Below are 23,926 nucleotides of genomic sequence, written 5' to 3' on the forward strand. Positions count from 1 at the left end.
TACTTTTTATACACAGAATAACATGTACAACGGAAGATCACAGATTCATGGATTCAAAATAGATCTAGGGTATTTCACTTATATCCAAAATCACTTAGTTTAACCGCCAGATGGCCTCAAAGTTGGTGAACATTTTTTGAATATTGTAAATGACTTCAATACCTATTAATCGATTTTGATTATTTTTGGGATGTGGACTTTTGCTTTCAATCTAGACATTTTGGTGTTATACAGTGTTTTTTAAAACCTACAACTCCTACAAAATTTCATAACTTTTTCCTTTTTGGGGCAATAATGACAATTATTTTTTATCTGATAGGTATAGAAGTTTTTGGGCCTCTCGTAGAATTTTGATTAAATGAGCGGTTTGCGTACTTAAAATATTATTTAAATGGCTACATTATTGTGCCACCCATATTACAATACTTGAAGTGATCTTTAAGTCATTGTGCCTGACAACACTTAATGATTGTTTACGACGATAAGATATACCACCTGTTACTTCATTTTTCGATATGGATACACACATACGACAAATTAAGAGTTATTTACAATGTGCCTAATTTTATTCAAATAATTAGAAAAAACAATTAAATACAACGCATTGATAGCATTATTATTGGCTCTATTATTCTATGCAATAGACTGGATGAGGAATTTTATTTAAAATTTTTGCAAAACACTTTACCCGAGTTGTATTATTATTTCATTGTAAATGTCCGGCAATATCTGAACCAGATTCCCTCGTCAATGGATCGGCCTGTATGTTCACCAGACTCAACACCTTGTGACTATTATCTTTGGGGCACTCTGAAAACAACAGTGTATGCTTCCATATCTAACACTGAAGAAGAGTTATGGAGACATATCCTAATTGCCATAAATGTTTTAAAAAATTGCCCTCAAGAACTGCAAAGAGTGTCCTTTAACTTTCTTCACTAAATTAACCTTTGTTGTAGAAACAATGGTGGTCATTATGAAGAGTTTTTATAATATGTTGTACTAAATTTAATAACCTCAACTTTGTTACTTTTATCTCCAGCAATTTTTATTGTATTTGATTGTTTTTACTAATTATCTCAATAAAATTAGGCACGTTATAAATAACTCTAATTCGTTGTGTGTCGAAATATCGAAAAATAAAGTAACATGTATATCTTATCGTATTAAATACTCATTAAGAATTGGCAGGTACAATGACTTAAAGATTAACCTGAAAGTCAACTTAGAAAATCAGTGTCTACTTTGTAAGTATTGTAATATGGATGGCAAGATAATGTAAACATTTAAAAAATATTTTTTGTACCTAAACCGCTCAATTAATCAAAATTTTACAAAAGGCCCAAAATTTTCCAAATGGTATCACCTATCAAATTTAAAATAGTAGTCATTATTGCCCAAAAGAGAAAAAAGTTATGACTGGAAATAATCACCACACATCAATTTTGTAGGAGTTGTAAGTTTTAAAAAACACTCTGTATAACACCAAAATATGTAGATCGAAAGCAACAGTTCACACCCCAAAAATAAACAAAATCAATTAATACGTATTCGAGTTATTTACAAAATTCAAAAAATTGTCACTAACTTTGAAGCCATCTAGCGGCTAAACGAAGCAATTTCGGATATAGGTGAATTAGCCTAAATCAGCCTATTTTGAGTACACGAATCTGTGGTCTTCCGTTGTACACGTTATTCTGGGACACCCTGTATAAGCAAAACTTAATGTGAAAAAGCAAAGCAGATCAAATATGAACTTAAACTGGTCTTGTGAAGTTTTGTTCTCTAAAAAAAAATTCTTTCAGGTTCGGAAACCAGTGATTTTGAAAATATCTAAAGTTCCTACCATTGAAAAATTTCTTTGGATTACTGTGCCATTTATACCTTCAAAAAAATCTGTTTCCACTCAAAATGAATCACACAACACTTTTTATAAATCTTAGATACCTCTCTCAGTTCAGGGCTTAAATGGAACACCCTGTACATATATACGACGAACTTATCCGAGCCTATATATCACAGGAATGCAAAACATCCTTAAAAAAGTCAAGTAAAATAAACTCAAAGAAAACAAACAATTTTAAACAAATATACTTACCGTAAGATCCATATCCTTGCTGTTGAGGAGGCCCAGCGTAGTTATTACCCCATTGTGGAGGCGGACCTTGAGGTGCTGGGGGAGCACCCCAGCCTTGATAGGACCCAGGACCCGAAGGGGTACCATATCCTGCGTAACTCTGCTGCTGGGGTGAGGTGCCCCAACCCTGATAGCTCTGCATCATGTTCGGGCCCATAGGGGCTCCTAAATTCATAGGGGGCCCTCCCATTTGTCCGTTGGGACCTTGCATCATCCCCATGGGCGCCTGAGGCGGGCCCCACGCAGAAGACGGATCCGCACCACCCATTTTGTTCCCTCCTGAACCATCGCGGGGTTCTGCCTTCTTGATCTCCACCTAACAACAATATTTGTTTCATTGAGGATGATAATCAATTTTTTCTAATCACCTGTTTTCCATTTAGATTGACAAAGTGTTCTGAAACACATCTCTCAACCGCCTCATCGTCTTCAAAGGAGAGGAATCCAAATCCTTAAAATAAAATGCCATCAGTTTTTTGGAAAGCCCAAAACGGGATATATTTTACCTCTCGACTTTTTCTTCTCTTGATCATACATTATTACCACCTCCATCACTTTGCCAAATCTAGTGAAGAAGCTTCTGAGGTCTGTCTCTGTAACGTTCGACGGTAACCCACCCAAGAATACTTTAGGATAACCTCCGCCCTTTTTAGGTTTTTGTAATGTCCGTGGATTACATGGCTTTGGGTCTATGGTCCTAAAATATGCATTTCAATATACACTTCACCCAGTTTCTGGAGTTGGGACAACATTATTAAGATTTCAAGATATCCTAAGTTTTTTAAACATTGGAAAAAACCAAGCCTCAAGGTTCCAAATTTATTTACTTAAATTTAAAACATTTAACAATTTGCCACATAAAATAATAAAGAGGCATTACTTTTAAATAGAATTGGTGTTTTAAGACACTATTGTATTAATCCTATTATTAGGGATCAGGATTAGGATCAAACTGGTTAGTTAAAAATGTTCAGAAAGGGATGGAGTTCATCAAATTTTCTGAGCCTTTTTACCTGACAGTAGGATAAATGGATTATAGTCTGTTTAGAAATGAAAGAGAGTAATAAAAGCTTATTATGTATGCAAATCGTAAATAAATGTAGTACTGGTGCTTATATTCAATATTTTTATATTATGTATTTTCCGTATAGATATGTACTTTTAAAAAAACTTTGTGCGATCGGACTGTACTAAATTGTAGCAGGTAGCTAAAATTTAATCCCCGACAATCCGTCTTTGTCTATGCCGCTTCAATTTCTCGGTCCATTTCTCTTATAAGTAAACAATATAAAAACAGCATTTCAAAACATGAGGCTACTTTAAGCATCATAACCGGGTTAAGAGGGTTTTTAGTAATTCAAATAAAATTATTCAATATTATTATCAAAATATTTATTTAAATTTAATGAATAGCTTTTATTCCACACAAAAATATATGTATTTTGAAAATTCAAATTATGGTGAGTAAATGTAGTGTTGTATAAATGTACAATAAAGAAAATAAAAAAGTAGGTATATTAAAATTCATCCTCTGAATATTCTGATGAATTATCTTCGTCTCCTAGATTGATAACGATAGGTTCCACAGTAACGTCAATTAAATTATCGAGTTCCCACATTTTCTCCTCTTCTTTTTGTACATGATGTATACATCTTTGCCAGTTATCTGCAGTTACTCGTTCCAAGGAATTTTTTAACAAAATTTTCACGTCACTTAATTTAAACGTTGTATTATTTCGCGCTACATCTCCTTTTACCTGCGCCCAGACTAATTCGATTGGGTTAAGTTCACAGTGATAAGGTGGTAACCGTAGTACCGTTATTTGGCGATTTGTTGCCATTTCATCGATAACATATTTTTTCTGATCATTATTAAGATTGACAAGTGTCAAAAGTTCCTTTTTCACCATATTTGCTTCAAAAGAAATGTTTTTTCCGGATAACCATTGAATTATATCGGCTTTCCTCCAAGCAGTCAGGCGTCCGCTCGGTCTGCCGTGAATGGTAACTGGCATTATCCATGACAATTACAGATCCCGGAGGAATAAGATCCAACATCTGTGTAAAATACTCTTCGAAAACATCTGCGTTCATGTCTTCGTGATAGTCACCTGTATTTTTAGTTTCAAATAAAAGTAAACCGCAATCTACAAAACCACTGGCACTACCTATATGTGTCACTATTAATCTTCGCCCTTTACCTGAAGGTGCCTTGAACCCTGTTGAAAGTCCATCCAAAAATGCTTGTCGAAAACTTTTTACATTTTTATCTTGCCATACTTTTGTTACAGTATATCCCTTGTTGACCCAAGTTTCGTCTAGATAATAAATATTCCTCCCTTCGTCACGGAATTCTCTAATTGATCTTAAGTAGGATCTTCACCAACAAATAATTTCATCTTTATCGATAAGAACTGACTTCCTGTTCTGCTTTTCCCAGCAAAAATTCAACTCTCGTAAGACGGCCCATAATTTGCTTCTACTGATTTTTGGCAAATCGTTGTCCTCTGAATTTTGTTTAGCGTTGGTATTTCTTTTTTAAAATAAAATTAGTGTACTTTTCTGCGAATGACATTTTTTAAGAAATCATCTATAACGACTTTTGACCTCCCTGTAGATGATTTTGGGGGATTTACAGTATCTCGTTCATTTTTTGTTTCCTTTAAAAGTCTTTCTTTTCCACGATGTCGTCAACACTGTTGGTAGGATTTTGGTGTTTCAATGCATTAAATACATTTAATATAATAATCTTCATTCTGAGACAGCGCACATCTTTTCACGCGTTTAGCAGGTACGTAATCTGATAAGCTCGACATTTTACCCAAACAATATTATATCCACTGGCACAATAGTTACTAAACACAAGTCGAATTTTACTCTACTGCACTAGCACGTCTTCGTATATTCAGCTCTAAGACTGGATTGATCTGTCACAATACATTGGCTCCTGCCCTATGATGTATCCAGTAAAATATACTAATGTACACCCATTACCTGTTAGCATTAGTGTTACCCAATAATTACCTGAAACGAAATATTACCACGCCCATGGCCGGTTCTTATCTCGGGGTTTTATTACTCTCTTTCATTTCCAAACAGACTATAGCATTAGTGTTACCCGATAATTACCTGAAACGAAATATTACCACGCCCATGGCCGGTTCTTATCTCGGGGTTTTATTACTCTCTTTCATTTCCAAACAGACTATAGCTATCTAACCTTAAAATCTAGACAATGTATCAGTTCGTTCAGTGTTCAATGCATGATAAACAACAGTAAATATGCCCCATTTTAATAAGTTAGTCTTCCATTTGCTGTTAGTGATCCATCTAATTTCAGACCAAAAACCCCTAGGTATATGTATTTAACTACAAGTTTCTTATGTTGATACTTATAAAAATGTATTTGTAAGGATTGATAAATTTGTTATGTTTAACTGAAATAATTAGTTCTACCAAACTATTTATAGGTACAAACAAGTTTATTTAATTTATTTACAAATAATAAAATAATATTGCAAATTGCAATAGTTTAATTTTCTGTGTTATGATTTAGATATATTGTTGCTTTGATGAATTTCAAATTTTCATATAAATAAAAAGGTTTGTTATCACAAACAAATTGAAAAGTTGACAAACACAATTATTATGAATGTCAATGTTTGTTGAAAATATCTGTATCAAGTAACAGTACTATAAATGTAAATTACTTATGTAGTTAATTTTTTTAGATTTCCCAAATGAGTAATAAATTTATAGGTACCTATAAGTAAATATAATTTATTCATCATTAAGGAATACAATTCCTTTATCTTCTAAATTTCAAAGTTCATTTTAAATCTGTTTATGTGCTTAATTCAAATACAAGTGATAGGTATCTTGCAAAACCTTTTATTTTGCAGGTAAAATTATATTTATGTAAGTTCATGCTTTAGTTTCTTTTAAAATTTCCAGGTAGATGTACTCATTAAGTTTAATATCCCAAATAATCTTACAGAACACAATAAAAATTTGCAAAATTGTTTTCAGGCATCTTCAAAAGTTTTAATTTTTAAGATGACTGCCCTTAAGATTATGTAAATAAGTATTCAGAATAATGATAGGTACATACAAAAAACTTTTGAGATCAATATCAATACTCCGTTCTTCAAAATTTATGGCATATTTTTTCAATCTTGGATAATTTTGTTGAAATCACAAAACAATGATAATCATTTCAACTGAGAGGAGAAGAATTACTAAATAAAATAAGATTAGATTTAATATCAGACAAAAACATCTATTAATTTTAAATTATCTAACCTTTTCTGAAAACCTCAAGTACAAATAGAAAATTGACAAAATGATGCTGCTTCTCAGAAAGTAAATAATGAAAAAAAAAGATATCAAAATTAGTTCGAAAGTATAGAAGTTATTGTAAGTTAAGTGCAATAATCACTAAGTAAAAATGAAACAGAAACATGGTTTTCTTATTTTTATGTAAGAAAACTAATTTTAGATCACAATGGAATTCATGTTAGTGATGACTAACTGTTCACTTTCTACAAATCTGTAGTATATTTAGAAAGAACTAAATATCATTTGAAATAATACACACAAAACTAAATTTGTCGGTACATACAATAAAAAAGTGTTTACATAAACCAATAATTATTTACAAGATTACACTACGCACCTTCAAAGTTTCAAATGTGAAAGGCACAAAAACATTGCAACCAGAACTAATTCTGTTAGACACAGAGGTCAAGCTTCTTAAAATAAGATTTTGAATCAGGTCGATAAACTTGGTGAAATATATAAAGCTGATAAATAGAACTATGAAGTTCCAACCATTTAACGGACCATTGATCATCTAATAAATATATTTTACCTCTTCCTTTTGTTAAATCAAATAATAAAACAGCAATTTATACCTGTAAGTTATTTTTGTACTCATATGAATATACTAGATAAATAACAGTATTTAGCAATTCTCATAAACGTAAGTAAAAAAGTTGTTAAAATTTGTTTTAACAAGCGCACTCACCTGCCATCCAAAGTGTGTGGTCCATTTTGTAAAACAACGTTGACATTAGATGGGTCAGCAAAAGTGACAAACCCGAATCCCCTTGAGCGCCCAGATTCTGCATTCTTCATGACGACACAGTCAATTACCTCACCGTATCTTGAAAAGTACCTTTGTAAATTGTCTTGGGTTGTTTCCCAAGATAGCCCTCCAACGAAGAGCTTGCTGGAATATCGTATGGAAATATGATACAAAGAAACCATAAGAGATAAGCACTATGACTAGAAAAAGTTGTTTTGAAGGTATTTTTAAGCCTTTGTTAAAGTAAGTAATTGAAGGTTATACGAAATATTCCATTGACAATTTACAAAAAATATTAAACTTAAAAAAATAACATGACTACCTTTGTTATTATCAAAGCATTATTGAAGCAAATATATTTATTTGTTAACTGTTAAATAAATATTGAAATTATCTTCATCCTAAATTGTACATTTTGAATATGTGCAAATAAAATCATAGATATATATGATTTGAATTAGAAAATGTCTTCAACCATGATGAAGCAACTATTAAGTTTACATATTTATTAAAAGCAGAATTTATGGAAACACAATCAGTTTCCACTGTACCAGTGAAAGACATGTAAATAAAAGGTATTTGAATTAATCATGCAGTGGCTGAAATATCAAAGGTTCAGATTTAGATTGAGCAGATCCTTTTCAAGAAAAACGTTAACCTGTTATTGCCGTGCGGTATTAAATGATATACTCTGTAGTCTGTACATTGCGCCAAGAAATTTTAATAAATAATTTCCCTTCTTATTAACATTACCGATTGCTAATGCTGAAAAATCTTTATTTATGTAAAGCAACGGTTCTGTTCCTTGACCGTTCGCGACGATCTCGCTTGGGGTCGGTGAACGGTGGTGAAAAGCAAACCGGTACAGTAGGATATATTAAAAGTAAGCTTTGAATTTTCATAATTTCCACGACGAAAATCATTTTTTCGGAACCATTGGACGGGTATCGTGTTACGAATACTTCTCGGTCAAATATAGAAAATACGTAAAATTGACAAATACACGTACACGATGTGACCTATTAACGAGTTCGAGAAAATTTCGTGAAATACATAATATAATAATAAATACCCCTTCTCATCATCGTCCATAATTTCTTGCTTTAATCTCAACATTCGCATAATATTCTGCAAATCCAAACTCACAACACTTCTACTTTACAGCCGGTAACATTCACCATTCACCACGTACAAGCTACCAAACTACAATGGCAGCTCCACAACTTCCGTCAATTTTGCGTAAAAGTGATTTAGGCGCCACCGCTGTACGCTATTTTGTAAAGATTAGATAAAAAATTATACGTACCCGTACTCGTACTCTTCCATTATAACTATTATAACTTCTTACACTAAACTTAACATTAAATTAAATCTAACGTTAAGAACTATCCTAATTAACAACTACGGTAAGAATAGACACAGACATGGCTACATGGCATAACAAGAGGGGAGGAAAAATGGAAACCATTTTAGAATGTGGTAGGGATTTGGTATGGACACATATCTTATGGATATAATCCGCTAGGGTTTCGCACATGTAACCAATCACATCACGCATAAAACGAGTACCCAATGAGTCACATGGGAAGGGGAACTTATGGCGGGAAATAAAAAAATATGAATCAACGAGGGGAAAATTTGACTGTATTATAATCGTGGTACTTCCCATAAATAATTCAAATCAGTTATATTTGTATAGTATTTCTTTAGGACACAAAATTTATCACAGCAATATTAATATTAAAATATGTATTTTTTAAAGTGAATGCAAAATGTTACTGTTGTAGATACTTCATATAATTTTTTAATTAATAAAGAAATGACAAAATTTGTAAAATATCATTGTAAACAAGGAAATTAATAAATACAAACATAGATAGCAACATTCTATGTTGTGAAAACACTGTTCTGCTTCAGATAATATGTAAATCAATGAAATGTTTTCATTTTATTTGTTACTTATAAATAATTTGATTCAGTTTTTAATCATTAAAATTTTTAATGATTGCCACTTATCAAATAATTTTTAATTTCTTTATTTTTCAGATTCTTTGATCTATTGATTCGATTTTTTAAATTTTGAAATTATGTACAAGTTTTTTGCATGACTTTTTCTTTTTTTTGCTTAAAAAAGGCAATCTATTATTATTAATTTAAAGAAAGGAAGCATCAGTACATTAGTTCTGTTCATCCTCACTTTTTATCAAATTTAATCATAGATTAAGTAAATAAAAATCCAAAAATTTTCCAAAACTTATATTAAAAACAATAAATAAATACTATACATTTAAAAATGACAATTAACAATCAAAATATATTTTTGATTAAGGATTTGTACCAAGAATATCATTCCCTTATCTCTTAAATCTATTTTTGAATAGCGACAATGTCTTTGCCATGAGCGGAGCCTTTTTGGGCTTGATAGCGGCAGAGCTGGTGCTGCTACCTAGAAAAGAAAAAAAAATATAACATTAATTAATTAATGGTCGATACAAAATTATAATAATGTATTTTTCACTTCATATTTAAAATTTGTTGTGATTCCTTATTTAAATAGGCAAGTGTTTATTTGTTGAATAAAATTTTTGATTAATTAATACAATAATTTCAAATACAACTTACTGGATCTGTCCACCGCTCGACTTCCAGGGTTTGGAACTGAAACCTTACTTGCTTCGCCAGCCGTGGCCAGAGCAGTTAATTTCAAAGAAGTACTAGTTTTAACTGGAACCCTATTAATAATACCATTCTTCGCCTATAAATACAAATCACAAGTAAACTCCTATTCTAATAAAAAAGTCTTCTCTTCAACACAGTTCTCGTGCCTAGTTTTCGTCTGTTACGTCTACGCCTGCGAGACTGTATAAAGATACCCAAAATAACTTCGGGGATTAAAGTACTAATAACTTACCTGTCTCTTGGCGATGTTCCTGGGCGGTTTAGCCACCGAGTCGATGTACGCTAGTTTTGTCGTACGTACGGGAAGGGATTTGTCTTGCGACTCCTTAATGTTGGCGGTAATAGCGTTTAACTTGGCTTCTCTTTCATCCAGACAACGCATGTACATTTCCCGCCACGTTTCCATCTCTTCTCTTTTCTTGGTCCTGAATTCCTTCAAGCAGTGCAAGCGCCAAAGCTCGTCCGTGTCTTCGATGAGGTAGGGGTTGTAGTGTTCCAAGTTGAACAGTTGGTCGGGTGTAGCTTTTTCTAGAATGGGTTTCAGCACCATGTACGGTACTCCACCCGTGCACTCGATCGCTAAAAAGGATTTAATAAGTTATTTATTCAAAACTTCACCTTTAATGGTGCTGTAACAGTAGTGAGTGCTGCATGTGAGGCTCATTTCTACCTTTTAATTATTTGAGCTTACCATCTAAATTGTCTTGTAAAATTTTGACGCATATGTTGAATAGAGACTCAACCTCTCCACCTTTTACTTTATTTCCCGAATAAACCTTTGTCCTGCAAGATAAAAAAAAATTGACAAATCTCGATAGCTAGCTACACTAACAAATACAGAAAATAGGAACTGACACCTTGCCTTATATTGTTTTTATGATAATTTCACAATATTATTCTCCTCAGTATTTAAGGAATTTTATACAAGAAAACCGCATTATATAGGGTGAATTAAATTAGAAAGAAAGTTATGTTTTTCATCCACTTAAAGGCAAACCAAACACACCAAAGGTAACAGTTCTTGGAATAGTCAAAAAAATATATATAGGCCGTTTCATTTCTGGTGTGACAAACGAACACAGATGATAGAGAAAGTAATTTTGAACAAAAAAGTTCATATCGACATGTGTCCTAAAACGCCCCCCAGCGGCGCTACGCCCCTTTAAAGGGGACCATTAAGACACAATTTTATTACAATATCTCGAAAATGCATTGATATAAATTGATAAAATTTTATACAGAGGTACCATTTAATACGAGGAATTACTTTATCTAAATCAAATTGACACATTGTTTTCAGGGGCGTCCCTACGGGGGCAAACCAAGGTTCAAAATCCGTAATTTTTTTTGTTAAATTTGTACTTTTTTCGAAAATCGAAATCCTCGACTATTTCTACATAAAAAGGATATACTTGTTTCATGTAGGGAAAATAGAATTCTAGGTTCTTTATAATTTTTAATTTTCAGTAGAAGCATAAGAAGTTAAAAATGGCTTTTTCTAGAAAACCGTTGCAGATATCGTAATGAAACAAGTATAAATTTTTATTATGCAAGGCAAACACATTGCTATGAAAGTACATGGTGGATTTAAATTTGCTAAAGGAAAATTTATAGGCTTATTCGTTTTAGAGACACAGTGCTTATTTTTTTCCTTTTAAGGGGTAACGCCACTTAGAATCTTGAAAAAAATTGATTTTTGAGTAAATGATTTAAACAATGCTTTATTATCTGAAGAATATAGGAAAAAAGTTTTAAGTGGGGGAAAAATCAGAAACACGAGTTTTTTCGAGATAAAGCACGACCACTTGCAGAGAGTTGCAGGAGTGCTTATTGTAACTCATGATAACGTGAGCGATACTTAGCTATTATAGAGGCCAGATCGAGTCTCAGATAAAGCTGAAAAGAAGAGGATGAAGAAAATGTCAATATAGAAGACCAATTAATTATATGGCGCAGGCATCACTAATCGAAAGTATCCATATAATAAATTTCTTATGCAAAAACATTAAAAGCATTTTTCGAGAAATAACTTTTTTTTAACTGGCCAGAAACATAACTCCAAAAATTTTCAATGAGTTAACTTGAAATTTTGTACACAGCTTCACAATAACATAATCGGGGAACATTGTAGGAGTTTTTCGATTGATTAATAACACAGGCCGACAATTTTCAGAACCAGAAACCAGACCTAGTGTACCTGAAGGATTTTGGCGCGCTGATTATGAATCCGAGCTCAGAATTGGCCCATCACCCTAGGTTGTCGAGATATTCTAACCTAAAAGTGCAAAAATGTTGGTTTTTCGCTATATTCGGGGTCAGATTACGTGAATTATTTTTTTTTCTAAAATCGCATTAAACCTTCTCAAAGTACCACTCTTACCCTTCTAAGCGCACTTCGATTTTTTTGAAAAATCTTTTTTTTCCATAGAGATATGATAGATTGAAGTTTAGTATAATACTTCAGCGATTTCGTTAAAACATGGAAATAAACAACATTTATCTGAAAACGAGATATAAAGTAACTTATATGTTTCGTGAGTCGCTGAATTTGAAAACACAGGCGCACCTGCTCCATAACCTCAATATTTCGAGATTTTCTAACCTAAAATTGCGAAAACACTACTGAATGAAGATATGTATTTATGTATACACGCTGTTACATTCGGATGCTAAGCTCATGACAGGTTTATCATAATGTGCTATAACCTACGACACGTTAACCTAAATGCGCAATAACTAGCAAGGGTTAAACCCACAACAGGTTAACCTAAATGCGCAATAACCTGCGACCGCTAAACCCGCGACAGGTAAACCTAAGTAAGCTATAACCTGCGACGCTAAACCCACGACAGGTAAACCTAAATGCGCAATAACCAGCCAGGGCTAAACAGCACACTAAGGTTAACCTCTAGTGGGTTTAGCGCTCGTAGGTTATTGCGCATTTAGGTTTACCTATCGTGGGTTTAGCGTCGCAGGTTATTACGTATTTAGGTTTACCTGTCGCGGGTTTAGCGCTCGCAGGTTATTGCGCATTTAGGTTAACCTTTCGTGGGTTTAACCCTCGCTGGTTATTGTGCATTTAGATTAAGGTGTTGTAGGTTCTAGCGCATTATGATGAACCTGTCATGAGCTTAGCATGCAAATGTAACAGCGTGTATACATAAGTATCTGCTTCATATAGTAGTGTTTTCGCAATTTTAGGTTAGAAAATCTTAAAATATTGAGGTTATGGACCAGGTCCGCCAGTATTTTGAAATTCAGCGACTCGAGAAACATATGAGTACTCTATATCTCGTTTTTAGATAAATTTTGTTTATTTCCATGTTGTAACAAAATCGCTGAAGTACTAAACTTCAATCTATCATCTCTATGGAAAAAAAAGATTTTCAAAAAAAATCGAAGTGCGCTTAGAAAGGTAAGAGTGGTACTTTGAGATGGTATAGCGAAAAACCGTGTTTTTTGCAATTTTAGGTTAGAATATCTTGAGAGCTTAGGGTGATAGGCCATTTCTGAGCTCGGATTCATAATCGGCGCACCAAAATCCTTTGGATGCGCTAGATCCGGACTCTGGTTCTGGACGTTCGTAAAATTTTGTGGGCCTGTGTAATTTTCATTAACAATTTAATGTAAAATTTTTCGTCTTTTCTCGATACTTTTTTGAATTTTCAGTAAATCAACAATCATTAATATTTTTTAACTTCCTTACAATGTCCCCTAACCTTTAGTAACATTTTTGTGTTTTTGTTCCAAGACCATTCCTTAACCCTTAAGTACTGACATACAATTGTAGGAACATATATACTGATGTGTCGTCTGAGAGACTACTTTTAAAAAAATTTTTGTACTATGGCATTATTTAAAATTTGAAATACTTTTGTTTAAGTATAATATGCTTCATTATAATGGTATGTGATATAAATTATAAACATTGAAAAAATAATACTAGGTGTTTGAAAAAATATATATTTGGTAACTGACGGTAAGAAAACGTAACATAAAAGCATATATACCGCTATTAGCGATAAAAAAAAATAAAAAAATGAATGTAAAACTAAATTCAGCTGCTTTAAATATTAAACAAATATTAAAGAAGCGTTGTACATAGAAAATACGAAAAAATGATAAACATAACAATACAATTACAATCGTCAAAAATATGCTTCTCACACATCTTCCACGCAGCAGACGCATACCCTTTGTACATTGAAGGCATATAGGCTTCTTACATGTGTTACACAAGTATTTTGTCATTCTTCTCTTTTTACTTGGGCAAATGAAACATATTTTTAGTTTTTCTAATATATCTTCGTCGATCCCATCTAATGGTTTTTCTTCGATACCCAAAACGCGGCGTATGCAAAATTTTATTTCTGTAAAAATGTGAAGATTGGCTTCTCTCCGTTTCATATGTGGTTCAGCTAGTTGCCTTGCAAGTTGTTTTAGAAAATTTGATTTTTCTGGTATTTTGGGATTATCTTTATATGACTGATGGATTATATACGAGTTGGTACAAGAGATGTCTATAATTCTAAAAAATATTGTCATTGGCCACCTTTGTGTACGCCGACTTGATGTGCTTTTGGAACACTTCTCATCCAATGAATCCACACCCCCTTTCGTTAGATTATAAAAAGCCACAAGCTCAGGCTTATTAGTACCTGGATTAGTTTCTTTACTGTGATGCATAGATGAGAAGGATAGTGGCCTTACCTTTTTTACCAGCATAAGACAACAAAGTCATCTCTTCCGTAAATCCATAAAGAGCGCTGCCAACGTCTCTTCTCCTATTTGGTAAGAAGTTAGGAGGAATTTCTTTTTTATTTTTTTTCAAAGTTCCAACATATGTCAAACCTTTTTTTCTTAGAAGTTTCACCAATTCAATGGAAGAATACCAATTATCAGCAGTGATATTTCGGTTTGTGTTGAACAATGGTCGAGAATGTCTTACGACAGATTGCGTTGGTTTAGACAATTTTTGTTCCTCTTCTGTTAATCCTTTTCCATCAGAGCCTTTACCACAATATATGTAGCTGTTATATAAGTAACCACTTCTAGCATCTGTAAGGCACATCAGTTTTAATCCGTATTTATCGGGTTTGTTGGGCATAAACATTTTAAATTTACTCCTTCCTCGAAAACTAACGAACATTTCATCAACCATTGAGACCAATTGTGTATGTATTTTGACAATTTGTGATGAATTTCTCAAAAAGTTCTGATACAGGAGCTGTTTGGTCAGTTTTTCGACGTTCCTGTCGATCTTCAGGGTTGTCAAAGCGCAGACACACTAAAAGTACAGCAAATCTGTCTTTACTCATCACACATCGAAATAGGTCTCTTCCCGTACCATCGGTGGCAAATATAGTTCGTATACACTCATGGTTGGAATTAAAAACTGCACTATAAATCAGTAAACCAAAAAACGCTCTGAGTTCTGTGCTGTCGGTGTCAACAATTTCACTTCTGCTCCGACGCTTATATTTTTCTCGATTCATTTATTTTCACATTTGTCCAACGAACAATTTGTTCTATCATGTCTGTCTTAAATAATAAATCCCACACTTGTAGAGGATTCGTTTTGTTGCCTAATGCACGAGCTTGAGGTTTTAGTCCAGGAAGCCGTATAACTATATTATGTTTTAGTGTTCTACCACGTGTAGGCACAACCTCTTTTGCCGACCACTTGAATCTGTTTTTACCTATGTAATTTTCATTCTCCATATTATCGTTATCAACATTTTCCACATCACCATCATCTTCTGATAAGTCTGAATTCGTGTCATGTTCACTCTCAATCGCAAAGTTATCATCAACATCATCTTCAGTTTCACTTACATCACTAACACACTCCTCTGCCCATTGCAATACCGTCTCTTCAAAGTCAACATCAGTAGGGCAAACAGTTTTTGAAGAATTTACTTTTCTAGACATTTTTAGGTGGGAAGCAAATACGTGCACGCTTAACCGCAGCTACACTCGTACTGACGTGTCGTCTACCGGACGACGTTCAACTTTCAGTTTCAAGTTACTTCGGTACTATTCGGTAAAATTTTTTCAGGCGTGCTGTATATCTTTGTTAACCTTTCATTTGAGAGTACACTAATATTGGGATTAGAATTCTGTTAAATAAAAAAGATATCGAAAACTATAAAATAGCGGTAGTCTGTCGGACGACATGTCAGTAGTTAAGGGTTAATAAGAAGCCTTTCAGGCCATACAGCCCTTTGAAAGAAGGGTGTCGTTGCTTGCTATCACCTACAACCGCCATTTTGAATCTAAATCGTTTGAAAAAATTCACAATACTACCTGAAAACGTGTACAACAAAGCCTTTCTGTTCCTGACACTAAATTTTGTATCAATTTTTCCTTGAAAATTCCCGAAAATCACCTTTTTTCCAACCTCTACAGTGGTGTTACCCCTTAAATGCTATTTTAATATTTATTTTCTATTTTTTCTAAAATAATAAATTATTTGTTTCTATAAAGGGTGGATCGTGAATATGTACATATATCTTAAACAGCAATACAGGTCACTGTGTGCATTTACAACTCACATAATTCGTCTATTCTGAATGGAAGATCAATTGTGCAGCATTGCCCGTGTTACACGAATTCTTACCCTTTTGGACGAATCGAATGGTATAGAAAAAAAAGTTTTATTGTTGTTAAATAATTAAAATTGACAATTAAAAAATTAAACTTGTTATAACTTTTTTTTTTATCAAAAATAAAAAATATATTTCTCTAAAAAGAAATTATATGTATTGAAGAAAAAACTTTTAAAATTAATTCATGTTTCTAATGATTTTTTAAAATTTCTCATTTCATTCATTAACTTCTAGCCTCTGTTAAATTAAGACCCTGGCCGGAGGTTGAGAAAAATTACTGTAGCTGATTATTATTACACATCTCAAACTTATATAAAAAATTCAGGCAAGTTGACCAAAATTGCTATTTAAAGGCCCATTTAATTGGACTAATTTGCGTTTTGTCACATCTAGCTTATAAGATATATATGAAAAGTTCAATCACTCGATGACCTTCAAGATGAGCTTTGTGGTAAACAAATAATGTTTTGAAAATCATTTTTCATAAGTTAGAGGCGTTTTATTTTATCAAAACATATTTGTATAAATCAAAATACATATTTTCATTTTTAAATTAATATTTGTCATTGTATATTACTGTAATAGTCAGAAGTAATTTTTATTTAAAACACATTTGTAGAAAATCAAAATATTCGTTACTTGTGTGTTACAATCAATTTTTTAAATTAATTCTTAATATGTTATAGTTGGATATTATGCATTTACTACATAAGTATTTCAGCTGCAAGTTTCATGTTCTAAATTATTTACTTAAGAGTCAGAGATGTGTACATATGGATGGGAAGATTAGTTTGAAAGATTGTTGACTAAATGCCTTTTTAGCTACTAGCTCTTTTTTCAACAAGCGTTTATTTGTTAAATTAAATTCTGCTGAAATTAATTTTTCAATCATTTAGGTTATTATACCTAGTAGATTCTTAAAATCAGTTACTATTTTTTTAATCTAGATTCCATTACAATTAGATTTAACCTCTAGTATGAAAGTAAAAGACAGGTCTTTTTTTCAATAATTTTCTTGACACATTACTTGGCAAACTTGCAATGCATACACACAAATGATTATCTTCCATGTTACCAAAATGTAAATGTGAATGAGCGGATGCAAAAAAAGTTGATATTCAAAAATATTTGTAATATTGAAAAATTATCTTCACTGGACTCATTTACATCATCAATTATACCCGCAGTTTACTATAGAAATGAAATTTATAAAGTTTGTGTCAATCAATATAATTAAGAGGTCTCTATAGCAAATGGCAACCAGCAATACATTTTTATAGATTTTATTACACAATTTGTCTAAATAAGAATTAATGCGCAAATAACAGACTTTCCTCCCTTCTAACGTAGATTTTCTATAAAATGGAGTTAGTTTGGAACTCGAATTATTTTTTGTTGTAAAGAAATTTGTAATTTGCCGCTTTTGAACAAGAGGTATTGTAAATTACAAATTTCTTTACACCAAAAACTAGTTTGAGTTTCAAACTAACTCCATTTTATAGAAAAGCTGCGTTAGAATGGTGGAAAGTCTGTTATTTGTGCATTAATTAATATTTAGACAAACTGTGTAATAAAATCTATAAAAATATATTGCTGGTTGCCTATTTGCTATAGAGCCCTTTTAATAAAAAGTAAATTGCTAAATGAAAATTTTTTATTAAACCGTAACTTCCTCAAAGTTGTAATTATCATATTTATTATGATTTTTTAGACATTTTCTTATCAATTTCTTATCCAAAATTTAATACAGCCATGTTATTGTACACCCATCAATTCCTCCGCTATATGTCTAGAGATATGTATTCTTATTCAAATTGGTATTTAAAACATAAAAATGTAATAGATTGTAGTATATTTTCACTTGTTTCAATATTTTATTATTTCACATCGTTTAACTTCTTGTAATGTCGAAATACAATTTCTTAAAAAATTGAGAACAAAAAAATTACCTAAAATTTGCAATGTTGAGGAAGTTATAGTTTTGAAATAATGGGTCTATTTGATTTTTTTTTTAATTTCATTATATTTTTACTTATGTTAGGAAGCTGGGTGTGTAGAGCTTATTATGGATTATGAGAAAAATTGCCTAATTTGTACAATTAATATACATATAAATATTTTTACCTCATATTTTTGTTGGAGATGGCTTGACTTAAAGCCTCATCTGGAGTCAAAATCCTTTTAGGTTGTGAATCTAGCAGAAATGCTACAGGTTTGTAATTGGGTGTTATTTCTGGCAACAAACTAGATATGTTAATCGGCAACAGTTCTGGTGGTTGTTCCTTCAAAAGACTAGGAACCTGCGAATAGTACTTACTTTAATAATCCAATTGTTGGTAAGGATCATTTTGTAGCTACAGAACCTTCATAAATGTGATTACAAGTCACGTGACGAGTAATTTTGATTAGAACAGTAATGTTATTTCCTTCACGTTGGCAAGCAAATTTTGGTAAAACAAAAAATGATTACAATAGTCATTGTTCATTGTAAACGAATCATTAATATTGGTGACGTCGAGTTTGGGAATTTTCATTCATTGTTGGGTTGCCTATGCTCGGCAGTAACATCACTTTAAACATTAAAGTGACGAACGACGTTAGCTGTTGCATTAGGTGTTGCGAGTATAATTCAATGCCGGTAGGAGCATATAGTTCGCGGAGTAGTTGTTTCTCGCAACACTGACAATTAAAACATTGTCTTCGCCCTCTGTGGGTGGCAGTCGTGCAACAAGTATCTGCAATATAGCAGGTCGCTTCCTACTATAGCCATTTGAATGTCACTCACTCAATCACTTTAAACAGTTATGAAGGTTATGTAGAAGTGTGAATTACTTTTGAGGGATTTACAATAGATGGCGTAACTTATGTTATATCGCATCAGATACAACTACATGTCAAAGCTCTGTCATTAGGCTTTACTTTTTTTTATGTGTCATTTTGAACTATAAACAACATGTTTCTCATCTCCGAATCGATGTCAAATTATAAGTCAACAAAACACCATCTACAGGAAGGTATACATTTCCTGTTTAATTGAAAGAAAAATGCTGCTGGAAACTTACGGAGAACATATTTCAACGATAAAAATGAGTGAGTATTGGTTTTTTACATTTTAGAAGTGGTGATTTCAATATAGTTGACAAAGAACGCCTTGGTCATTCAAAAAAGTTCGAAGATAAAGAATTAGAAGCATCACTAGACCAAGATGAACTTACTGAATCATTGAATGTTGAATGCACAACAGTTTCCGAACATTTAAATGCACTGCGTATGATTCAAAAATAAGGAAATTGAGCGGCATACGAATTGAAGCCGAGAGATGCTGAATGGCAATTTTTCACATCTGAAAATTGATACACTATGATAATTCTAAGCATAGAAAATCGTGAGGTTTGCTTGGTTATGCATGAACATTGACGGCAGCATGGTCCGAAGCTCATGCCCTGTATTTGCAGGCACCAGCCTGGTATCGTGTACTATGAGCTGCTTCAACTGAAATAAATCATCACTGGTGAAAGCTGCCGAATACAATTGATGAGTTTCAGCATTGCACTTAAGGAAAAACGGCTGCAATTCGACACAGCTCGACCACGTTGCTCATAAAATCAAAAAATACTTAGAAATGCTGAAATGGGATGTTTTACCCCAGCCATCATATTCACCAGATATTGCTCCATTGGATTACTTATGGGAAAAAGTAATATCTAGAAATTGATAAATAATAATGTACACAATTTTTCATAATAAAGCCTTGAATTTACAAAAAAAAAAAAAACATCAAAATTAATTCAGTCCTGGTACTTACGTATTTCTCTTCTGCAACTTCAGCTTTTTCTATCTTTTCCAACTTGACAGAAGTGGAGCTGGATGTACTTTTACTATGTTTTTCCGGATTTGGTAATGACGTAGATTTCTTTTTGCTACTGCTCGCGCCTTTGCTGTAAACCATAGGTCCGCACATACCTAAAGCCTCCGCAAAACTAGCTCCAGATTCCGAGTCGATACCGTGTACGATTTTCGTGGTGTGCACAGCTTCTACTTTCGCCTTGCTGTTCTTGTCACTAGTGGATTTATGTTTAGAACTCGTACTTTTACTGCTCTCTTTGTTCTTGCTAGATGATGTAGATGTCTTTTCTTTCTTCGTATCTCTTTCATCCTTGGAATTTTTGTCTTTTCCTTCGTGTTGCCTCGACTCATCTCTTCTGTGGCCATGTTTATCTTTGGATCTCTCTCTGTCCCGATCTTTCTTGTCTTTCTTTTCATGCTTCCCAGAATGCGATTTAGATTCCTTCAGTCCATGCAATTCTTTTTCCTGTTTTGATCTCGATTTTTCTTGTACTTCCGTCTCGGAATCAAGACTGCTTTTTTTATGTTTTGAGCTTGATCCACTTTCTTCATTGTTTATCTCTTTTTTGGAATCACTCTCAAATCTAGAGGAAGATTTCAATTTTAATGATGAATTATCATGGGATTTTTCAGTCTTCTCTTTTGATTTTGATTTGCTCAAGTTCTCTTCATGCCTATCAGACTTAGAATTCTTTGATTTGTGTTTTTTTCTTTTATCTTCAGACTCTTTTCTTGAACTGTGTCCCCTATCTTCATCTTTGTCATCGTCGGAATCACTTCTGTGTCTTGTGTCAGATTTGCTGTACTTCTTTTCATAATTTTCTTCCGATTCAGAGCTGGAACTACTATAATGTTTTCTTTTTGAACTGTGACTTTTGCTGCTGCTTTCATGTTCATATTTATGCATTTTACTAGACTTTTCTTTGTCCCTATGGTCTTTTTTATTATGAGACAATTTATCTACATCCCTTTTCTGTTTATCACAATTTTCTTCATCGGAATTACTTCTATGGCTTTTTGAATGAGATTTACTATGTTTCTTCTCATAATAGTCTTCTTCAGGCTCCGAACTACTACTATGGTGCTTTCTCTTGGAGCTATGTCTTTCAGTGCCGTTATTGTTATCATACTTATCATACTTATGCTTCTTTTTGGATATATCTTCCTCAATGTCTTTTTTCTCATAAAATCTACTACTGCCATTGTTACTTGCATTTTTCTTTTGCTTTTCATTATTCATTTCTTCATCACTTGATATGTCCTCTTCGTCAGATTCATTTTTTTGTTTGCTTGAATGAGATTTGCCTTCGTAATTTTCTTCTTCTTCGGATTCAGAACTGCTATCACTATGATGTCTAGTCTCTGAACCACGCATTTCACTACTGTTATCACGGTCATATTTATGTTTTTTAGAGTCCTTATCTTTTTTATCAAGAGAAGTATTTTTATTACTATTAGAATGTTTGTCCAACTTATTTCTTTCTTTCTCACTGTTTCTCACGTCATTACCTGATCTGTGACTAGAACTTCTTTCTCTTTCTTTATGTTTGGTATCGGTATAACTATTTTCCTTTTCATCGTTTCTGTTATTGGCAGATTCATTTTTATGAAGGTTCACATCAGGTGATGCTAGAAAACAAAAGTAATACACATACATAAGAGAAAATACCTAATATTATGTTACATTATAGTACTTAAAAGTTAATAATATCTATATTTTATGAAAAAATAAACAAACGGCTAATATTATGCTCAACATACATTTTTATGTGTATTTTCATATAATTAAATGCATCACTAATACTATCCTGTTAACTGATATCTAAGGGACAATGATTTTAATAAAAGATGGATAGTTAGTCCTACACATATAAGAAACTGTTTACGTAATTTACTACACGGAATAATTTAAATTTTTACCGGTATTAGTCACTTCTTTTTTCACATCCTCCTGTACCACCATTTCCTTCCATCGCGTTACGAGAGCCTTCGCTGCATCCCCAACTTCTCCCCCAAGCTTGCGCAATGCGTTCACTGTTCTCCCAATCCCGGTATCTTCCAAATGTGATGTTGCAATAGGTAACTTTTTTAATTTTTTAATAACACTGAGTAACTAAAAATTAGTACATGTATTCAAAGTATAACCTTGTCAATTTGCAACTTCCTACCTTGTAGTTATTTCCAATAGAGGAATACTTATCTAAACTGTCTTGATAATATCGTATAGATTTCAATAATTCTTCATTATTGGCACCCATTCTTCAGTATGATATAAGATAAAATTTAACAGCTGGGGTAGCTGTTCTTAGCTAATTCTCTTACCGAATTTCCTACTAATTTCTTTAAGTATTATAACCAAGCATTTAACCAATTTTAAAGCAAATTAACATTGCAAATTTTTAAATAAGTATAAAGTAGGATTATAATTCTTCAACACTATCTAGAAAGTAAAAATACCACAAATATAATCGCAATATTTTTAATCAGCTGGACATACCAATGCTGGCAAACTGGGAGACACAAAACTCAGTCACACACATAGATTAAATACAGACAGAACAGAAATCACACACTTATGTCAGCGGCTAACTCAAAACTCACCCGTCGTGGCAGCACTAGCGAACTGGCATATGGTCATGGATTATGAAACACAATAATAGAATACCACAGTAAACTGCTTTAGATTGCATTATTTTACTATCTATTTATATATAACTAATAGCCGTTTGCACCGATAAAATATAAGCTCGTTTTTGAAATAAGCCAATCTTAAATGGAAAACAGAATTGTACCGTTTGATCAATTTATTTTAAACCGCCAGAATTGAAATTGCATCAAATATAAACCTCGCTTAAGAATTAGATGGAGGCTGAGCGCGCGGCCCGACGCGTCGACAGAGAGCCAGACAATGACATAATCCCCTCCGCAACTCCTGACGAACTAAGACTGACAATACGCAGACTTAAAAATAGAAAAGCCCCTGAACCCGACAGTATACATAACACGATACTTAAACGACTACCACACAAGGGCCTCATGGCCCTACTAAACATAACAAACGCGACACTCAGACTAAGACACTTCCCTACCCGCTGGAAAACAGCAAACATAATCCTTATCCCAAAACCCAACAAAGATCACACCATCCCATCCAACTACCGGCCCATTAGCCTGCTCCCGGCTATGAGCAAAGTGGTAGAAAAAATTATCCTAACCCGTCTAAGAACCCACTCCCAAGAACTGCAAGTCATTCCAGACGAGCAGTTCGCCTTCCGACCCAATCACTCCACTGAACTCCAAATCCTTCGCCTTACCGAGCACATCACGGCGGCCTTCAACAGGGGACAGTACACTGGTGCTGTCTTCCTGGACGTCGCAAAGGCCTTCGATACGGTTTGGCATGAAGGCCTACTGATGAAAATGCTCACCAACCAATATCCCATATCCTTTACCAAACTCATAAAATCCTACCTACACCACCGAAAATTCCGCATCCAAATCCAAGATTCCCTTTCCACCACCCGTCCCATGGAGGCCGGTGTCCCCCAGGGCACCGTCCTGTCCCCACAC

The 23,926-nt window shown here is 33.3% G+C and overlaps 2 protein-coding genes across 7 annotated transcripts in view; both read right to left on the reverse strand.

The window, feature by feature from the left end:
- The window catches only part of LOC108910600 (heterogeneous nuclear ribonucleoprotein 27C), a 28,433-nt gene extending 19,759 nt beyond the window's left edge, over positions 1–8,674 (reverse strand). For 4 of the 5 annotated variants that reach the window (XM_018715260.2, XM_018715258.2, XM_018715256.2 and 1 more), the window contains exons 1-5: positions 8,296–8,432; positions 7,164–7,367; positions 2,644–2,834; positions 2,506–2,588; positions 2,099–2,453 (exon numbers count right to left, since the gene is read on the reverse strand). In XM_018715260.2, the coding sequence (XP_018570776.1) occupies positions 2,099–2,453; positions 2,506–2,588; positions 2,644–2,834; positions 7,164–7,367; positions 8,296–8,345 (883 nt within the window). In that variant the 5' untranslated portion in view covers positions 8,346–8,432. Of the gene's footprint in view, positions 1–2,098; positions 2,454–2,505; positions 2,589–2,643; positions 2,835–7,163; positions 7,368–8,295; positions 8,433–8,529 lie in introns of those variants that run through there. The other variant, XM_018715257.2, reaches the window with a different exon arrangement.
- A 798-nt stretch (positions 8,675–9,472) lies between these two features.
- Positions 9,473–22,856, reverse strand: LOC108910604 (transcription elongation factor B polypeptide 3). 2 transcript variants are annotated; one of them, XM_018715274.1, is made up of 8 exons: positions 22,525–22,856; positions 22,277–22,469; positions 20,316–21,985; positions 18,635–18,810; positions 10,594–10,685; positions 10,135–10,481; positions 9,846–9,978; positions 9,473–9,669 (listed from the first exon to the last, which is right to left on the reverse strand). In XM_018715274.1, the coding sequence occupies exons 1-8, from the start codon at positions 22,612–22,614 to the stop codon at positions 9,578–9,580; spliced, it is 2,793 nt and encodes a 930-aa protein (XP_018570790.1). In that variant the 5' UTR covers positions 22,615–22,856; the 3' UTR covers positions 9,473–9,577. The 2 variants fall into 2 exon arrangements, with proteins under 2 accessions (XP_018570790.1, XP_018570792.1); XM_018715276.1 differs by lacking the exons at positions 9,473–9,669; positions 9,846–9,978 and adding an exon at positions 9,991–10,082.
- Positions 22,857–23,926: the final 1,070 nt, after the last annotated feature.

Source organism: Anoplophora glabripennis, unplaced genomic scaffold (assembly GCF_000390285.2).
Source record: "Anoplophora glabripennis isolate ALB-LARVAE unplaced genomic scaffold, Agla_2.0 scaffold232, whole genome shotgun sequence".
NCBI classification, from domain to species: Eukaryota; Metazoa; Arthropoda; class Insecta; order Coleoptera; family Cerambycidae; genus Anoplophora; species Anoplophora glabripennis.